The sequence below is a fragment of the Mercenaria mercenaria genome, chromosome 1 (assembly GCF_021730395.1).
Source record: "Mercenaria mercenaria strain notata chromosome 1, MADL_Memer_1, whole genome shotgun sequence".
Classification (NCBI taxonomy): domain Eukaryota; kingdom Metazoa; phylum Mollusca; class Bivalvia; order Venerida; family Veneridae; genus Mercenaria; species Mercenaria mercenaria.
This window is the reverse complement of record NC_069361.1, coordinates 76,593,057-76,613,536: the sequence shown is the minus strand read 5'-3', so window position 1 is coordinate 76,613,536 and position 20,480 is coordinate 76,593,057. Positions and strand designations below refer to the sequence as shown.

Here is a 20,480-nt window from a genome sequence, read left to right as displayed (position 1 = left end):
AGATCCTTGCAGTCACACTAAGTCTTGTTGACAGATATGAGCAAAAAGCACTATACAGACTTTCAACAGATTTTGAACTTGCTTTCAGTAGATCAAGTTTAAAATTATTTTACATTTGTGCTTATGTTCTTCAATGTATTGCTACCTGTATTCCGGTTACTAAAATTGTTGTACTTTAAAGTAGCTATAAAATTTAAATGAAATTAACATATTGAAAACATTTATTTCAAGAATTATAATGTGTCCGTTAGGTTGTACTGTACATTATTTTGATTTCTTCGTCTTAGCCAACTTCAGATGAGACATCTGAGAACACATACCACATGCCTGATGACCTTGACGAAGGTGATGTTGATCAGGGGCCTGACCTTGACAAACTTCTTGATCGTATGTTAACCTTGACCCCTGACACACATCCACCAACAGAATTTTCTGGAGACAGACCGCCGGCTCTACCTCCCAAAATGAGCCGGAGACAAAATGGAGTGGTGCCACATACTACAGAGGAAAATAACGTAGCCGACAACGCAGTATCTCCACCTGAAGTACCTCCGCGACGAGAGAAGAGAGAAACTTTGACCAATGATACAGTAAATAGACATATTTTTTTTTGTAAAAGATCAGTAATGATACAACAGTTAATACCCAAATATTTCAGAGGCAGATACGATAATTAAGGTTATTAGAGTGCCTGGTAAGTTTTCAAGTGATAAAAACAAGGAGATAGTGAAAATAAAAAGAAATAATTGTTGATCTGTTGTTTAGTTAGAAACCAATAGATAAATTGTTAAATTAGATACTGGTATATGCATAATTTTGCCAAAAAAAGTTGTAATGCAGAATTCTGTTACTTTCACATTATGTAAAATAATGTTTGTATCTTTGTTTCTAGCTAAGACCAGTGAGCAATGGCTTACCTCCTACACCAAAAGTTCATGTAAGTAGTTTCTGTTATGAATCATGGTTTTGTAGATTTCCTTAGGGTTTAGAATAAATTGGTGTGTTTTAAGTGTAGACACAGTTCATATCTTGTAGTTACATGTTGCATTTCTCTGTTATTTACACTTCAATAAATTACAAAGTAGATGTACATTAGTACAAGAACCTTCGAAGTTACAAGTCTATGAAATGGTCAAACCATCCACTGAAGGAGATTGTTAGAACAGCATGGCAGCATCTCGTTGCAGGCTTTCTGTTATGAATGTCCAGTAAAATTCTGACATGTATCTTATATGATGACTCGGCATATGTAAATAAATGCCAGTACAATCAACGCAGAGTTGTGGCCTCACAAAATTCTAATACTTTGACGTTAGGGTTATTATATTTCATAGGAATAGGGAGAAAATGGCAGTTAAAGTTTCATCGAATGAAAATCGTTCAGATTATACAGTAAGACTTGCTCGAGAGATCACATGTATTAAGAGACCACTTGTATTAAGATACCACTTTTACCCAAATTAAATAATGGACCAGTCCATTTTAGAAATTTAGCAGGGTAAAGGTTAAAAGACCACATTTTTGTCCTTCCTGTAATGGTCCCATACTGCAAGTTGTAAGTTGCAGATACATGTATATAGAACTGTAGAACATGATCTGTATTTCAGATGGGTGCTTGTTTTTCAAAAGTGTTCAATGGCTGTCCACTGAAAATCAAGTGTACAGCCAGCTGGATCAATCCAGAAACCAGAGGTAAGATTTCCATACAGTTTTAAAGTCTACATGTATATCATAAAATTGAATGTTAATTTGTATGTATTTCATGTACATTTTGTAAGCTAATCAGTAGTTACAATAAAATTGCAGAATTTAGTAGCACCAAATCATATGTTTCTGATGACTTGACAAAACACAGTGTCTGAAGTCATTCTTTGTTTTACCTCTGAATCATGTGTAGAAGTTGTCAGACACTTGAGGAGAGCAGGCTGTTACTGGTACAGAAACAGGGAATGCAAAGCTGGTTCTCACGTGTTATTAAAAGACAAAATGTTTTTGATAAGACAAATTTTTGTAACCTACATACTTGGAAAAATCCTTTTTTGATAAGAATTCCTGTTATTTCTTTATATATTTCTTTTGGAAAATGGTAGATGACCTGCAATAATATAAAATGCACATTGAAAATATTTGTATGGTCAGAGTTTAAAGAGAAAAAAGTTTAAGAGAAGAAAAGCAACTTTTCTTATTTTATGACACTGTTTTTTTTTCCAGATGAACACATTTTAATTGGTGCCAGTGAAGGGCTTTATACCCTGAATTTAAATGAAATCCATGAAGCTTCATTAGAATTGGTAGGTAAACAGTAATATTTCCAATCACATATGTCCTAAGTTTTTATCAAATAAATTTCATGTTGCATTTTACAGTGTTGAAATTTCCAAGCAGTTTTTATAAATAATGGTAATTGGTTAATCAAGTTTGATCACTTTTAGGATTTAAATTTTGAATGAACTTCCTGTATGTTGACAATATTTTGTCTGTGTGATAAACTCATGCAGTTTAAGTATAAAATTACTTAGACCGAGGATAAAGTAGGTTATGTTTATGCAGTGTGTTGTTTCTATTTTTAGCTTCATGCAAGACAGTGTTCATGGCTATATGTCGTCAATAACGTTCTAATGTCCGTATCAGGTATGATAATTGAAGCTTAACATAATTTTTTTTTGAAGGCTGGACATATACTGCAATTTAGAAAAACTGTTTTTTGTGATGTTTAGCATGCATGCAATTGTTTCAGTATCGGTATAGGGGGTCTGTTTAGCCAAGTGATTGCTGATTTTGAATAATTTACTTCTCATGATATCTCGTAGCTGTTGGTTTGAACATTGATTCTTATAGATTTGTTCATGAGAAGGTAAACAAAGGTCCCGCACCATTAAAGCTGAAAGTCACAAAATGACATTGTGTTGATGTGACTTCACTGCAGCTGTTCTCTTGAACCTTTGTTATAATACAATAACTGATAATGCAGAATTTAGATCGTTTATATCAAATAATTTTCTGTTCCATATTTCAGGGAAGAATCCACACCTGTATAGACATGATTTGTTAATGTTACACAGTAAACAGACAAACAGATTCTCTCTTCCCATGAAAACTAAAATACCTGAAAAACTTGTACCAAGGTAAGCTGAAATATTTTATAGTTTTCTTAACTCTTGTGCAAAAGCTAAACTTTTGCGACTGTAAAAAGTCTCCCTGTACTTAGACTCAGTGTTATATTTTCTGATCCTTTGGGATCATGGAGTACATTCAGTTGTATTACCGGTATGATAGAATTCCACTGAAGCCGGTGCTAGTGGTGTGAGAGATGATGCACATTTCTTTACCTCTCATGAATAGATAGTTAAACAGATTCTACTTAGGATCGCGGGGTCGCGAGTTCGATCCTCTGGCGGGGCGTATGTATGTTCTCCGTGACTATTTGATAAACGACATTGTGTCTGCAATCATTAGTCCTCCACCTCTGATTCATGTGGGGAAGTTGGCAGTTACTTGCGGAGAACAGGTTTGTACTGGTACAGAATCCAGGAACACTGGTTAGGTTAACTACCCGCCGTTACATGACTGAAATACTGTTGAAAAACGTCGTTAAACCCCAAAAAAAAAAAAAAAAAAAAAGATTCTACTTCTATTTTACATGGTCGATTTCTATGCTTCCAGAGGATCTTCATTTAGATTTTATTAGCTAATAAAAATAATTATGTGTATTTAGACAACTGGGGACTGTCATTGGTGACTGGCTGTAATACATCGAGCTGAATTAATGGTCTAATTGAAATGAAATATAATTTCATACTTGCTATTTGTTAGTCAGGATCTCCATGATAAGTTGGTTAAGGTTGCTGAGTTACTTGCCTGTTCATTACTCAACAATGGAATTATTTGGGATGAAGAAGCAAGTAAGGTTTTTGTAAAGTTGGTTCTACCCACTAGCCTACCTATGTCTGAAATAATACCCATGTGGTGCATTTGAGTCTTCTCCAACGATGAAAGCTGGATAGTAGCCCTATAACCTAAAGTGTACTGATGTGACATCAGACTCCACAAACAGTAAGATTTTATGCAATCTGTCTTGATAATATGGATCGATTTATCTGTTGCAATCATAGATACTGTAATTGACTTTGTGCTGTAGGGTAACATGTTATACTACAGACTTCTGTATGTGTGATGTAATATCGTTATTTCCTTTAATCCCTGATTTTATACTTATTGAACTAGACAAATAATGTAAAATGGAACCTTGCAGGAAATACACGGCAACATCGAAGGTACCTGACACTAAAGGATGTATGCGATGTTGTGTTGGCAGAAATCCATATAATGGCTATAAATATCTGTGTGGGGCACTGCCAACGGGGATCATTCTCATGCAGTGGTACGACCCACTTAACAAATTTATGCAGCTCAAGGTTAGTATTCAATATTATTGCATGACTCCTTATATAAATGGTCCATAGTTTGTGCTATTGACTGATCTATAGTTCGTCACAGGTTTGGTAGGCGAAAGGCAAAAGTAGAAAAAAAAAACTTTGAAATATATTTCTAATTTCATTTAATGAAACATTTATTGACTGGCTTTGGATCTAGGGTTAATAATATTGACTGTTGATTGGCAGTGATATTTACTTGGGATGGTCTTATTGCAATTTGGCAAATGCTGGATATATTAATTTCCTAAAGATTTCTTTAAAAATGACTGAAGTTTTATGACTGTAGTAAAATCCGTATAGTAAACTTTGTATGTAGATATAAATAGTTATTTCTTTGTTTCAGATATACGAGTGTGATACTTTGCCAACCTCGCCACCAGTGTTTGAAATGTTTATATCACCAGAATTAGAATATCCCTTGATATGTTTAGGAGTTAGAGTAGGGTAAGTGGTGTAATAAATGTTTGATTTAAGTATTATGACAGTGGTTCTACCAAGGTTGTCTGAAACAATGTAGAGATGGTTACCTGGGGTCTTCTTCCACCACCTTAAGCCGGAAAAGTTACCTATAGGTGTTAGTGTGACGATAAACCCAACACAATAAAAATCGTAATTACATAACATGGTTTTATTTGCACAGTGTCTTTCTAAATAATATAATAATAGTATTGACATGATTCTTTGAAGAAAGATACTTTTTGAATGATTTAAATATTTCAAGTACTTTTTACAAGGGAAGTGTAAATTTGAAAGGTAAGACTGTCTGACTCCTTACCTGAAGGTCTGGGTCACTGGCACCAGAACAGAAAGAAAATGCCTCTGTACATGTTATACCATAACTCTAGGTATTCTATAAGAACCATGGTCATGAAGGGGAAAATTTACTAACATGTTTCAGTCACGCATTTCATACTTAACACGCAGTTCGGTAAATGTGTACTGTGGATATCAAACATGCGGTGATTTATCTTCCATTGTGTACCGGTCACATTTCTTCAATACATCTTATCTTAGAAAAACAACGCGTAGTTTATAGTTATTTCAACGTTACACAAAAAACTTGCTTGACCTTCCCTGGTAAATTTCCGTTCTAGATTACAGAACCATTCTGATTGGCTGTTGCAAAAATGTATGTCAATCGTCATCTTACTACACGTGTTCGCTAAAATGTGAAAATGCAGCAAAAATGTGCAAAATGAATAAAATAAACAGAAAAGATGCAGACTAATGTACGATTTCAAATTAAAGATCATATACAAGATGAATTTCATTCATCATTTCCATTTTTAGTGTAAAATTGTATTTTTTTAAAATTCTGTTTTTGTTTGTTTACATTTCGCCAAACGTGCACACTGCCGTGACCTCTAGACCGGATGTTCACTAGGGAAGGTCAAGCAAGTTTTTTCTGTAACGTTGACGAAAGCATAAAATATGTTGATAATCTCAGCAATATGGAATATTGAGACAAGGTGACTGGTGCATGATGGAAGATAAATTATCGCTTGTTCAATATATTAGGTACCTATTCACCGAACTGCGCGTTTAAGATGAGAAATTTATGACTGAAACGGGTTAGTATATTTTCGCGTTCATGACCATGGTTCTTATAGAATACCTAGGGGTAGGGTATAACATGTACAGAGGCATTTTCTTTCCGATCTGGCGCCAGTGGTCTGGGTTTGAAGGGAGTGACCAGTTTCTACATTTCCTTAGACAGGCATGAGTACTTTTAGAAATAGTCAAAAGCTAAAGAACAGTGAGGCAGAATATTTTAGGTGTGCATAGGGCATGCTTCTCTGGAAAATAGTTTGATTTTTATACTCTTTCTGAAGAAAGGCCCCACCAAGGTAGTTTCTGTAGTGTTGTCTGAGCATAGAAATCTAGTCTGTAGATGTCAAGTGTAGAAAACACAAGTTACCAGAACATTCTCAAAATCATGCCTAGAATTAAACAAAGCTAATATGTTACTTGTTTGGACAATAATGCAGCTTATCATGTTTTATATATTTTTCAGGACAGACAAGAACCCCCTTAGTTTTGATGTTATAAATCTGAACTCAGCGTCTAACTGGTTCCTAGACCTAGAACAGAACCAAGGTCAGTTACTGTCTGGTGTAAGAAACCTCAATTTTAACCCTTAACCTGCTAAATTTCTATAATGAACTTGTCCATCTTTCAATTTGGACAGTACCATTAACTGTTAAAAGTGGTCCTTACCAAAATGATACAGACTGAATAGGGAACAGTGCAGACCATGATCAGACTGCATGGATGTGCAGGCTGATCTTGGTCTGCGCTGGTTGCAAAGGCAGAATCTCTTGCTGCCAGCAGGCTAAGGGTTAAGCAATAACTTCAGTGATACAGTTTAAACATGAAAGAAAATTTCAGTTAGCTGTCAAATCAGACTAGACTATTTGTCTGTGTCTCTTGCTATGTTAGTATCAATCATAGTCTATAAGTAATACACTCATTTTTGAAAGATCTATTAATATTTCATTAAATCTCCTTTGTTTCAAAGTTATTTTATGTTGTAATTTAGAATTTTCCACTACAACATGTTTATTAATGTGCCTTTCTTTAGAAATTCTCAATCTTTAGAAATTCTCTGTGATTGAAAGGTTAAGATCTGAGATCGTGAATCACTTGTCCCTCATCCCTGTTTTGAACACTGCAGGTGATGCAGAACTTTACATGAAATGAACCCATTTAACTGGCAAACAGGAGGTTGATGGTTCTACCCAGGTCCATGCATTTGTCCAAAATTATACTGTTAGGGGCACCTGGGTTCATCTACCACCTTTGTCAGTATGACTTAAAACAAGCAAAACAGTAACCAGATAGGGTGCTGTCTACCTGAGGCAATTTTCAAGTTACTGAAAATACAGTCAAACTTTGTTCGCTGAAATTCAGATAATTTGTACACCACCCTTCGCTTGAACTTTTCAAGTCCCGGCAATATACCTGTTTAATGAATTTTGTTTGTTGGCTCGAACTATAGAGAAATTTTGCTGGTCAGATTGTGTCCAAGTGAACAAAGTTCAACTGTACTATATGTTAGCCTACAGATAGGCTGTATTATAGGAATATCTTATTGTCTGTTACAGGAGAGAAGCTGCCTGTAGTAAATGTTACACAGTTAGAAAAAGATACAGTTCTCATATGTTTTGATAGTAAGTACAAACATATTGATTTGTTAGTAGACATTTCCATCATGTAATCACAAATTATCATCATCAGTATCTCATCATCATGTCATCATAAACATTCTTCTTTTCAAAGTTTTATCATGTTGTCAAAACATTCCTGTAAGTCGTCACAGATTTTCATTTTATCTTCAAGTCAGCACAACTTTTCATACTGTTACCACCTTTTAGTGTCATGTCATTGCAAATAAATCTCATTCTCCGTAATGTCATCACATTACATTTATAGTCCAGATATATTTCGTTTAATGAAACTAAATGCAGTAGTTGCATCCCGAATCACAAACATGTGTCAACCCCCTTAAGTGTACAATTTTACAGACCTTGAAAACTCCTTGAAAATTATCAGAACTCATAGAATTGAAAAAAGTACTTCAATTTTGAAAATCAGAATGCTTGAATTTTGTCCGAAACTTGTAAGAAAACGTTCTGTCAGCAACTTGCTTCATGGTAAGAATGAATTTAAAGAAGAAATAGAAAAAAAAATGAGATAACTTGAAAGAAAATCTGTTATTAAATTTGTTCACCTACCTGTCCATCAGTGGTTACAAGTAGCAGTCTGTTTCATTGCAGTTTGCACAGGGTGTAATTTCTACTGCAGTGCTAGCCCTTTTTAAACGGAACACTCAACAGACAAAGAAAAATGTTGGTTTAGAAGGGTTCCTCTGTTTTGAGGGTTTTTAATCAGTGGGAAGACCAGTTTGAAAGAAATTTGCAGAAAATTAGGAAAACATTGTATGGCATCATTGTGTTTCATTCTTCAGTAAATAACATGATAAACATATCAAATTTGTTTAATTTTGCATTCTATACATCCTTAATTGTTGGTACTTTGTAAAGGTGTCAATCACCATCTTTACAGTTAGGTTGTTGTGTATTTAGAGATAATTTTACAATGCATTATATAGAAACTATTCTGCACATTTGTTTGGTTTCCAGATAAGAGAGTTTTTAGTATTCATGGAGATTGTATAATTGAAAAAGGAAGAATGAACTTTGGGACTTAGAAAATTGTTCGGTTTGGCGGGATTTCCGATTTTCAGGGGTTCCACTGTATAACAAGTATTTTGGAAATCGTTGAAAAAAAAGTGCTTGGACATAGATTTAAAGGCGTGGTTTCAAGAAAATTGTCTTGGGGATGTGGGAAATACCGGAAAAAGACAGTAAAACATTAGATATAAAACACTGATTGAATATTCATTTGGTTATGAAATATACATTTATTTTGTTTTAAGTACATATAAAAGCTTTTGCTTCCAACCCTTGAAACATGTATTTGATTTGTATTTCTTACACAAAGAAACTACCAAACTTAGATTCATTTCTTCATTACAATAATTTATTTTATGTTTTTCGGTGGTTTATCGAAATATAACGGTGAATTATATCCTGATAAACTCACTGGCCACTCAGTGAAAATTATCAAATCTGATACCCAGATTAATGTCAAAAAGTTTACCGAGCGTACTGAAAGCCGGAAACAATATGACGATGACGTCGTTAAAATGACGTCATCTTTGCGATGCTTCCTGATAAAGTTTCCCACAAATTTCGACATTTTATTGAAATAAACACAACAAAAGTAGAGTTTTAGACATAAAATAAACAGAAAAATTGTTGGTATCGATGTAATATCACGGTAATTTCACTCGTGAACACCAAAAGTTGTTATTTTCACTCGTGGCTGCGCCACTCGTGAAAATATCACTTTTGGTGCCCACTCGGTGAAATTATAACGTGATATTACACCGAAACCAACAATTATCCTCTATATAATCACAAATCTTAATGTTGTTCTTCATAATATCATCACAGTTTTGTAGGATTATTTTGCAAATAAAAAAAGACTTTCAAAATTATATGCACAGAATGTTAAGATTCTATCTTAGAAATGTTTAAATAGCTTTACATTGACTATATTTTTGGTTGGGATGGCACCTAGTGGATTTGCCCCTGTCCGTCTGTTATTTGTGTATCCTTATCACAAGAAATATTTGACCTAGAGTTATCGAACTTTGTAGGATTGTTATTCAGCATGTTAAGTTATGCATCTTAGGTTTTTTAGCAAAACCAGAGTTATGGTCCTTGATTTAGTCAAAATATGCATGAATGCCCTAAAAGTTAGCCTGGCATGTATCTCGAAAAGTATTTGACGTGGAGTCATGAAACTATATAGGACCGTTATTCAGCATGTGAAGTTGTGCACCTGGGATTTTGCAGAAAGGGCATAAAAGAGTGTCGCATTGCATGTATTGACCTAGAGTCATAAAACTTTATAGGAATGTTGTTCAGCATATGAAGTCATGCCTCTGGGGTTTTATTTAATTCTCGGTTTAGTTCAAAATTCAATTACAAGTCAAAGTCTGATATATATCATAAAAATCTGTGAAATTATTTTAATTTTTACTGTCTGTATTGAACAGATATTGAAAAAATAAATCTATTGCTCTAAAACATTGATATATGGTCATATTAATTTTGCAATAACTAACAATAAATTGCAGGACATTTACTACTACACACTAGTTCAGGTAACCTTTTCCCCAAGACAGTCACTTTATATAAAAAACAGACTGTACACTGCATATTCCTTACAACAGCCTACTTGTAACTGTTGCTTTAGGTGTGACCTTTGTCTGCCACATATTATTTAAAACCTTAAACTGCTTCATTTCCCAGATATCTCTTTTCTACCTAGATATAAAGATTGAACATTTAATGTGTTGCAGATGAAGTTTAATTATATCTCTGAGGTTGTATTTATTTTCTGTCCAATGAGCCAGGCTTTAGTAGAGCTTAGTTTAGATTTAAAGGGATTCAGTACTTGTATATGAGGTGAAGTTTGTATTTTAACCATGGATATACAATGTATTAGTATAGATTGCTGTACGGGCAGGAAATTTACTGCTTTTTAACAGGTGTTTTATACTGAATGAATGTAACAAGACGAAAATATCACATTCTGTTTTAACATGTTTCTTTTTAATTGGAATGTATGTACTCGGTAGATTGTCACCTAATGAAATCTCTTGAAACCTTTTGCACTGCATTGTCAGCTTTAATTGTCTTTATATGAGTTTGAAGGCTGAATGTCGAACTCTGTTGTTAATTAAAAGGTGTTTTCATAAGGGGCTTGTAATTGGTCCGAGGTCTGTCTTATTGTAGTTGAGGGCCATTTTCATGCATTGAATTAGCTCGGTTTACTTTACATTTGTTTCCCAACTGCTCTCCTTATATTTTGTGTGTATGCATCGCTTAAAACACTGGATATCTCGAGCAGCTTATCCCTTTGAGACATTGAGCTGTCAGTGATGCTGTCACTCAAATGTATGTCGATAAAATAAGCTCGCTTGCCTGGAAAAAATTACCCATCTTTAACAGTTTAGTGGTGCGATAAAAGGTAAATTTCTTTAGATAAAAGAAGGCTGTGTGTGACCATTCAATATAAAAAGTCCCATATTATACCTGTCAGATAATATTTATTCTAGTATTACAAGTTAAATTGCACTGGCTGGAATGACCTTATGATGACCTATCCATTAGAATCATGTAATTTTGTTAAGTGGTCTACTTTCAGTTGTTTCCCATACAGCCCTCGCATGTTATGTAAAATTTATGTTGAGAGTGAGGTTACAGATAACACCGGGTGTTGAAAATGGTGATGACTGATGATGATAATAATGATTAGGATAAAAAACATATTTTCAGATGTGTTAAATGAATAAAAACTAGCCATATTCACTCTTTCAGAAAATTTGTGTATTCCAGTTGTTCAGTGTGAAAGGATTTAAAGCATATTTTCAGTACTGTTTATCAAAGATTAGATTTTCATAAGACAAACAAGTTTATCATAATTACTATGTACATGTTTCTTTTTCAGAGTTTGTGAAAGCAGTGAGCATGTCAGGTAAATTGAAGTCAAGTCGACGACAAGCATCAGAACTGCATTTTGATTTCAGTGTAGAATCTTTAGGTAAGTTGTGTTACGCTTAAGATATCAGGCCAGGTGTTGTGATATAACAAACAGCATTGTGATACTAACAGATACCATAAATAACCATGTATAAAAGGCACCCCTCATTCAAGCCTTAAATCTTTGGGGGAAAAAAACTTTTTTGGTCAGTCCAGAAGGAAATGGAAAAAAAAACCCTGAAATAATTGTGTAGAAATGTGTACAGCCATTGATCAGGTTTACCTCTGCAAGCAAGGGTGTTTATAAGTGTTTATACCATGTTCTACGCCACATGTGACTTGTCTTTTGTTCTCATCTGTTAAAGATCAAAGGGCCATTTATATCTATCGGCATTTAGTTGGAAGGTCGACTTCTTGACTTTGAGTCAGTTATGTTGTTTAAAGTTTGATCCTGGTTAACAGTTATAATAGTCAGTCCATAATTAGTATCATAATAATTAAAAGTTTTAATATTTCTTTCTTAAAAATGCTATCAAGTTAACATAAAAGTTACTTGTTAAAAAAAAAACACCCTGGTCTGTTACGGAATGTAACAGCAATCTTAGTTTTTAACATATATGAGCCACGCCATGAGAAAACCAACATGCGTTTGCGACCGGCATGGATCCAGACCAGTCTGCAGATCCATGCAGTCTGGTCAGTATCCATACTGTTCGCTTTCAAAGCCTATTGCAATGAGAGAAACCATTAGCAAACAGCATGGATCCTTACCAGACTACACGGATGTGCAGGCTGGTCTGGATCCATGCTGGTCACAAACGCACTATGTTGGTTTTCTCATGGCGCAGCTTATATAGTTCCCTTCAGCAAGAATAGTTTTCCTTTACCAAAATGGTGAGATTGCTCTGTGGTTTGAAAATTGTCCAAGCCTGTGTATAACATGCACCCACAATTTGGGAGTGGTTCTTAGGGTTAAAAAAACTGTGCGTTGAACATAAGAAACTGTGGTATATGTCATTTTAGACGTAAAATTTAGAGGCCCTATAATTTGTCCTCAGTGACAAAAAAAGTAAATATCCAACTGTTCAATCAGATTTGGCATCAGCAAATTTTGCTAAAAGAATAATCTCAAAATTGTTTGAAAAGAAAAACAACAAAACAATATAGATATTTAAAAGTTTAAGACGAGACAATGTGCTCTCTAAGAATGATGTGAACTTGTATGTATTCATGGAGAACAAATTGTCATGGATTTCAACATGGTGTCAGTACTTGAAATATTATCCTATAAATAAATTAAAAAAAAAAAATTATGTTCAAAAAGTTGGAAGTCCAAGAATTTATATCACCAGGAAATTACTGTTTTGGCTAAGACCACAAAATTTCATACCCAAGAAATCGTAAGGTGTCACAGTATCTTTTCACTTGCTTATTGGTACAGGAAATTGGAGTGATACTAAGGAAATTTGGACTTCAATCTGAGGGTTACCTGTGTTGTCATCCCATTTGGGTAAAAAGTTTTCAGTAAGGTGATCAGATACAACTTGTCGGCCATTCAGTTCTGTAAAAAGTATTGGTCAGATTACTTTAATCAAGATTGACCAAAGAGAGTAATATTATGTATAAACTATGAGCTGAAATTTTCTTTAAATTTAATAGTGCTTGTTAATTTTTTGTGAAAAATCTTATTCTTTTGGAATACTGAACACTTTTTAAGTGTGATTTCATATATACATATTGTCACCTTTTAAATTTAAGCCATCTGTTAAGTTGTTGTCAAATCCAGTTTTTCTACATAAAGAGCTGTAGGGGTTTTCACTTACTGAATACTATCGTCTTTACAGAAGTTTTTTTGGACTTAATTATATAGATGGTTTCACTGAACAGAACAGGAATGCATCAAGATTTAAAATGCTTAGCGTCATGTTGACCATCTTCCCATTAAATTCACCCAAACAAGGGTTCTGTTGGTAGTATCCATGGCCACAAGACATAATGATATATTCAGACTTCTTTCAAGTACGTTCCAATTATTGGTTTAGTGATCTTTGACGTGTTCCAGCTGATTGAAAGGTGCAGTTGCATCAGATAAAAAGATGTAATATATCAGATAAGTGAGCCTGGTTTGTTAAACATTTATGATTCTGCAGCACATTTTGTATTCCTTGATTACGAATGATCAAAAGGTAATAAAGAGAGGATCAAAAGACTTTGTATTGAGATAAATGAACATATAACATGTCCCAGACCTATTTAGGCTGAAAAATCAGTCTCTCAAAAATCAAGAAAGTAAAAACGAAAACAAAACATTCTTATCACGCTAACATTCCATTCTTCCATTCTTTAAAGCAGCTCATCCACAGATGGTGTAAAAACTTTTTGTATCCTTATTTACTCACAGTTCAATAGAAGATACATATTTTCGAGAAATAAAAAGACTGGACACAGTGGTCCAGTGGTTAAATGCAACTCTGAGACCAGGGATCACAGGTTTGATCGCCTGCTCTTACTGTCTAACATTGCTAATGTCTGTCGAGGAGTCCTGTGACCCATGTATGGAAACTACACATGGTACACATGGTATGCATAAGAACCAGAGAATTGGAATCGGAGCTTCTTTATTTTATGCTAAGTAATGAAATACTGTATTCTATCAAATATTTTTATATCTCATCACTCGCACTGTGAAAATATGAAATCTATATTTTCACACTGAGAGAGATATAGCTTTGCCCCCTCATACATTGTGTATGAATTTTAAATTATTTGATTAAAACAGGATGAAAATTGTAGTCGCACTTTGTTCTTTATAGTATATTTCTCAATTCAAATTATTTTACTTAATGAGAATTTCATAACTTTATGCAGCAAAAAATAAAATAAAATGGAACTTTATGTTGTGTGCGTCTTTCTAACGTCACAACACGTCTGACATTATGTCTGTTTGCGCGCGTCTGTTTCCCGCGCTGAGATTAAAAATTGTTGCAAAATGCACATCTCAACGTAATTGAGCATAAAATAAAAAGAAAATTTGTTTGTTTTTCGTGAATATTGAATATATCTCACCTCCTATTTCACATTTTTACTTCTCCATATTCACTCAAAACAAACAAATATCCTCTATTTAGTATCTTCTAATGGAAATCACTAATATTAATCAATAGGAGTTGCCCATATGGGTAATGGTTGGTGACTAAATAAACTGAGAAACAACAGATGAAAACAGCAGATATACATGTATGTACATAAGCTTGCAATACTGTTGTTTTGATCGGCAACAAAATCCAGATATTTTTAATTTTTACAAAAAACAAGTAACAGCAACATGTTTGATAAGTAATTATTGTGTACTTAATTGTAAACTTAATTGTAAATCAATGTACAATCATAAAATTAAGGTTTATGTGAAAATGAATCGTAAAATTTGTATTTTATAGATACGTTTAATGGCAAAATGTCACTGTAAAGTACAAAATTTATCGAAAAGCTTCAGGCCTTTGAGATGCTTTGAAAGTGCAGAATAAAGTTAACATTCTGCAGTGTTGATACCTTGTTTTTTCCAATTTCCAATGCATTTTCATCAGAATTTTGATAAATCATCAATTTTTTACCTTTTTTATTTTTTCAGAGGTTAAATACCTATGTCGGTGATCTAATGAAAAAATAAAACTGAAAATGAGCAAATAATATTTGAATTTCTTTGTAATGTCATATGAGTCTCATGGTCATGTGGTATTTGTGATGTAGCACAAGTGGAGATGAGCACCATTTCAAGTTCGCGTTTTTATTTCAATGTTAGATAAATATTTTATAATTGTGAAAAATGATAGATATTCAAGATTTTTACCTTAACCCTTACCCTGCTAAATTTCTATAATGAACTTGTCCATCTTTCAATTTGGACAGTACCATTTACTGTTTAAAGGGGTGCATACTAAAAAGTTACTGACTGAATAGCGAACAGAGTAGATCATGATCAGACTGCACAGATGTGCAGGCTGATCATGATCTGCAATGGTCACAAAGGCAGAATCAATCGTGTTCAGCATGCTAAGGGTTAACTTAAATTCAGACTGTGTAGCTTTTACATGTTTGACAAAAAGGAAGAAAATTCTAGAAAATAACAAAGTATCACAGGTAGGAAAAAGCATGGAAATCATGTAAAATGTAAACTGACTTTAAAACCTGAATCACTTGCCCCTCACCAATGTGGGTTTGAGCGTCACTCGGGACTTTGAATTCTTCATGTGAAAAATCCATCCAGTTTGCTAACGGAAGGTGGGTGGTTCTACCCAGGTGCCCGCTCTTGACGAAATAGTTCATGTAGGTGCACTTGGGGTCTTCACCATCAAAACTGGAAAGTCCCCATATGACATATATTTGTGTCAGTGAGACATTAAACTCAAACAAAAACAAAAACAAAGCTGTTAGTTGTTGGAGCATAGATGGACTGCTTTTTGATACACACACTAGAAAAAGAAAAAAGAAAACTCATATACATAACAATGATTTATTCCTTTTCTTTCTCACTTTCATCAAGGTCAGGTGTAGAGGGAGATTTGGTATTTCTTTCACAGGGAGATTGGGTATCTCTTTCACTGGCATTTGTGTTCATTGTTTGTTCTGACATTGATCCTTTCTCATTTGCTTTGGTATAGTACTCCAGCTTGGCTTCAAGAACTTGCCTCTTCAGCTCAAAAATAGCAAGTTCATACTCTTTTCTTTGGTAAATTAGTTCTGTTTCAGCTCTCAATTTTTCCGTTTCTGCCCTAATCTTTTCAAGTTCAGTATTAGCTAACAATGAATCAGACTGGTCATTGTCAAGCTTTCTTCGTTTTGGATTTGGGAAATTGAGATTGTCAGAGTTCTGGCTTGTGCTTGCGCCATTGAAGTGACCAAATCTTGCAGAATTTCTTGTAAGATCCATTGAGTTGTTTTGATCAAATTTAGCGTTATTTCCTTGAATGCTGATGCTGTGGTTCTGTACAGTATCATCATTTAATGATGTGTTTGTGTTAGAGTCATCATCTGTAGACAAGGAAAAAAAAAACATGTAAGAATGATTATCTATGTTAACAGGTTTTCATTATTAGTTATTGCAGTATTTAAAGGGGCACAACACCAAATTTATATCAAATTTTTCAAAATTTAGAAAGTGCTTTTGTTAGTACCTGGTAAATGTAAACAAAAAGTGAAAATAAAAATAGCCACTTCTAGGCAGTATTGCACCAGTCGTCTGTAAAAGATGAAGAAAAGCTCTGCAAAGTGTTTGTAGAAAAAAGTGAGGCGTAAATTATATCAGACTCATAAAATATCTGCTTTAAAACATTGTTTTATGATTTTTGAAAGTTTTATGTTCATGCAGGGTCATGTACGTTTAAATCATACTGGCCATCATAAATTGTTTTGTTCTTTGGTATCTGGTAAATTATTATGCATTCAGCCATTTTGACTATGTGATTGATGTAGCTGTGGACTTGAACCCCACAGTAGGGTGTAAAATTCTTTCATGTTATGATGGCAGGGAAGGTCATTGGTATACTTAGCATCTGCCCTTGCTTGAAATTATTTGTAGAGGTAAACATGGGTTTTTGCCTACACCATTTAAAGCCAAAATGTCGTAATTTGACCTGAATTATGTCAGCTTGACTTTAAACTTATGAAAGAACTGCAATTTCACTTACATATATAAAAACAGCTTAAATCTGGTTTAAGAAATAGTGTAAGAAAAAAGACAATATGTTTTTGTCAGCCCAGTGTATGAGATACAAAATTCTATCATACCTTCATAGTTCACTGTGGATGGTGCTGGTAAACTCTGTACAGGCAGTGTGAGAGGGGGGAGGGTTATCGGCAGGGTAACAGTCTGTTTGGGCAGCAGTATCCTGTTCGCTGTTGGTGTTGGAGTAGGGTTTGAGAACTCAGGGTCTCCCTCTGTGAAGTCTTCCATCATCAGTTTCATGGCTGGTGATACAATGTGAGGCTTTACCGTACCTGGACATTGCATCATGTCCATGTACAGCTGCTTGGCTACAAGTTAAAAAAGCTTATAATTTAATTTTTTATGTAGGCATATAATTATATGCTATTTGTATCATCAAGATATACATGTCTTTAAAGAGGCGCCACAAAATAACTGTATTCTTTTGTATTTCCATGATGGTAATTATACATGATTTGCATGAAAAATATGAGATATTTCAAATTGACAGCAACATATATTAGGCCAAGACAATGTGTTTAATATCTTAACATTTTATTGAATTAATGTAGTCATATGTACATAAATTAGTGTATTTAGTTAAATTTCAATCACATTTTTTTTCTATAGTGTAAGACAGTTATTCATCTGTTTTTAAAACTATGCTGAAAAGAGATTGACTGAATAAGTTTGCAGATAAAGTTGTGAAAACACATTATTCAGGAAGGGCCTAAATTGTCCGCCTGAAAACTTGTAGTATAGCTGTACCTGTATTATAGGAATGATTTTTTGTGGGCGAAAAAAGTAGGTCACTAGGTTGTGGTGGGTCTTTAACTGTTAAAATTAATATGTTTTCATCTATCCCATGTTTGACATCGTGGGAGTGAAATAAAGCCATTGCATAATTTTGGTAAATAAATACACTCGTGTACAGCTCGTGGGTCAACCGTGTTGTTGCACTTATAAAATAGACTAGCCTGGTTTATAGGTTGGTCAGTGCTACGGATATGTATTGTATTTTGCCATCAAAATATTTCTATAAAATGCTTCTTTCCCTTTTGTTTGGATCCATCCATGTTTACAAACACGTTTGTTTATTTTATGGACTGTAATAAAGCTTTGACGTTGACATAAGGATTGTTGGTTAAATTTATGTTAGCCTAGAATAGGTATTAAAGAATGAAGAACTTTTGCTGTTTCAGCAGGAAGAGCTGACATGTGATAAAAAGAACATTATATTTCTTTCCACATTGAATTTATTAAACTGATAAGATACTCTGCACAGCCTCGCATTTTTATTATTTAATTCAGTTTGTTTAATAAATTCAATATGAAAATACAGTCATGTACAGTAACTGTCCTTTATTAATCACTTCCTGTTTGTATTGTATGCATTTCACTAATGTCATATTTGATTTGATACTAAACTTTCCTATCCAGAAATTTCTCTATTGTTGTCTCTTGGCTCATAGTGAAAACAGTAAACACTCATACTACGGGTAATCTAGGTACTTTAGATGTGAAAATAATTTTAAAAAACTTCAGTCTCTAGAGTTTCGAACCCACATAGCAAAAGATCTGTTGAACATAACAAGTATGCATTACCTCTAAGCTAATTTGTTACTTGTACCAAAACAATACGTGGTATAAAAAGGCTTCGTTTAAATCTACTTCAAAAATACTACACTTGCTAAAATCACTCTATCCTTTGGGAATAGTTCAATCAATATTAATCAAACAAAGAAGTCTGCAAGAAAATTGTTTACCTCTTAACTTTAGATTCTCATGCTGTTTCTTGACTTGTTCGAGTGTTCTTGGAAAATGTGTTTCCCTGAAAGATAGATCTTTTTTTTAAGTTATTGGATCACAATGCATCAATATAAATTGTTCTCCCAGGCTAACTCAGTTTCTCAGTTCCATGCTCTGACAACGAGATCAATACAGTATCATGAGTATGTATTTCAGCTGCCAGTCTGTTTATTAGGATGCATATGGTACAATAGAAAAGGAGACTTACCATTTATTTTCATAAAGTTATTCATGAAAAAATTACATAAAAATGAGCTCATATTTTTAACGTATTCATCAGGAGTTGAACTTACGAGTTGAGTGCATTGAGTACTTCCTGCCAGGCTGTTGCCACGGCATCCTTGGTAGCGGCATCCCCCTTGTTCTTAGCTAAAAGAATTTCCTTCCTTGCACGAATATTCTTCACTAAAATGATCTTATCTTGTTCTGTCCAGTTAGGGCACCTTGGCCGTCTTGGTGCAAATGAATCCATTGTAAAGTCCATATTTTAAGTCAGCACTGATCACTCCATCTACTAGATTATTCAGCTAAAAGTATCTCATAATCTTATCTTAATTTGAGAATTTTCTTCCACTCCTAAGCTAAGATACACTCTATAATTTGCCAATATTTTACGTGACCTACATACAGGCTGCCTATAAAATGCAGTATAAAGTAGGGAAAAATCTCATCTGAGTGGATCAATTGTGTAAACCACTTAGGGTTGTACTTGTCGAGAGAGCGTTCACACTTAGTGACTTCACACAAACACAGATTATGCTTAGGGGAGAAAATATGCTTGTTGAGTGCATTGTGCCTGTTTATGTTTGTAGCAAATGGATCAAACACATCTGGGAGATTAAGAAGGTTTTAAATTAAGTTAGGAATTTTTTAAGTACTTAAACCTGTGCCCACTGCACTTAATTTCTTTAACAAGAGTGTAGTTATGTTTGGTGCAATAAGAGTATTTGTAGGAAAATGCAGAAAGGTTTTTTTTACCTACCTTGATTTTTTTAAACATTTTATATTTAATATTTTCTGAGGGGAAAAAAATCTTAATGAAAACTTAAAACTTGGTTTTCGGTTAGGCCACATAAAAGTGAGTGTGGGTTACGCATCTCCCAGTCTTTTATTTTCCTCACAAAAAAGTAGATTTTTTAAAAAGTATATTGTACCGGCACTCTGCCAATCTAACAAGCCCTGAGTATTTTATTTATTTGGATAGTCATATGTGACATGAACCAAGTTATTTTAAAGGTGGCCTGACTTAGGTAGATCAGTGTCTGTTACCTGTATTAGAATTATTATCTTTAAAAATTGGAACAGTTTCTGCAAAAATTATCTTCATTCCTTCACAGGTTGAATATTAAGTAGTTGTTTCTAGGAACAAAATAAATCATAGGAAAAGTGAATCCAGCTGTGAGTTTATAAATTCTAAAA

General features: G+C 34.0%; 2 protein-coding genes across 6 annotated transcripts in view; one reads left to right on the top strand and one right to left on the bottom strand.

Moving 5' to 3' along the window:
* Nucleotides 1-20,480, top strand: part of LOC123533487 (mitogen-activated protein kinase kinase kinase kinase 3-like) — a 96,024-nt gene that overhangs the window by 55,154 nt on the left and 20,390 nt on the right. For all 5 annotated transcript variants that reach the window (XM_045315158.2, XM_045315152.2, XM_045315147.2 and 2 more), the window contains 11 exons: nt 288-590; nt 893-937; nt 1,608-1,692; nt 2,212-2,291; nt 2,571-2,631; nt 3,017-3,125; nt 4,253-4,415; nt 4,780-4,880; nt 6,451-6,533; nt 7,541-7,606; nt 11,520-11,612. In XM_045315158.2, the coding sequence (XP_045171093.2) occupies nt 288-590; nt 893-937; nt 1,608-1,692; nt 2,212-2,291; nt 2,571-2,631; nt 3,017-3,125; nt 4,253-4,415; nt 4,780-4,880; nt 6,451-6,533; nt 7,541-7,606; nt 11,520-11,612 (1,189 nt within the window). The remainder of the gene's footprint in view (nt 1-287; nt 591-892; nt 938-1,607; nt 1,693-2,211; nt 2,292-2,570; nt 2,632-3,016; nt 3,126-4,252; nt 4,416-4,779; nt 4,881-6,450; nt 6,534-7,540; nt 7,607-11,519; nt 11,613-20,480) is intronic.
* On the bottom strand, nt 16,048-19,772 carry LOC123533523 (uncharacterized). The gene is made up of 4 exons (XM_045315179.2): nt 19,355-19,772; nt 19,019-19,083; nt 17,336-17,581; nt 16,048-16,579 (listed from the first exon to the last, which is right to left on the bottom strand). The coding sequence occupies exons 1-4, from the start codon at nt 19,543-19,545 to the stop codon at nt 16,062-16,064; spliced, it is 1,020 nt and encodes a 339-aa protein (XP_045171114.2). The 5' UTR covers nt 19,546-19,772; the 3' UTR covers nt 16,048-16,061.

Coding starts and splice junctions, on each gene's coding strand:
- LOC123533523 (XM_045315179.2), bottom strand. CDS start 19,545: ATGGACTTTACAATGGATTCATTTGCACCAAGACGGCCAAGGTGCCCT. Junction 19,084..19,354: donor GTACTCAATGCACTCAACTC/GTAAGTTCAACT, acceptor TCTATCTTTCAG/GGAAACACATTTTCCAAGAA. Junction 16,580..17,335: donor ATCCACAGTGAACTATGAAG/GTATGATAGAAT, acceptor CCTTGTCTACAG/ATGATGACTCTAACACAAAC.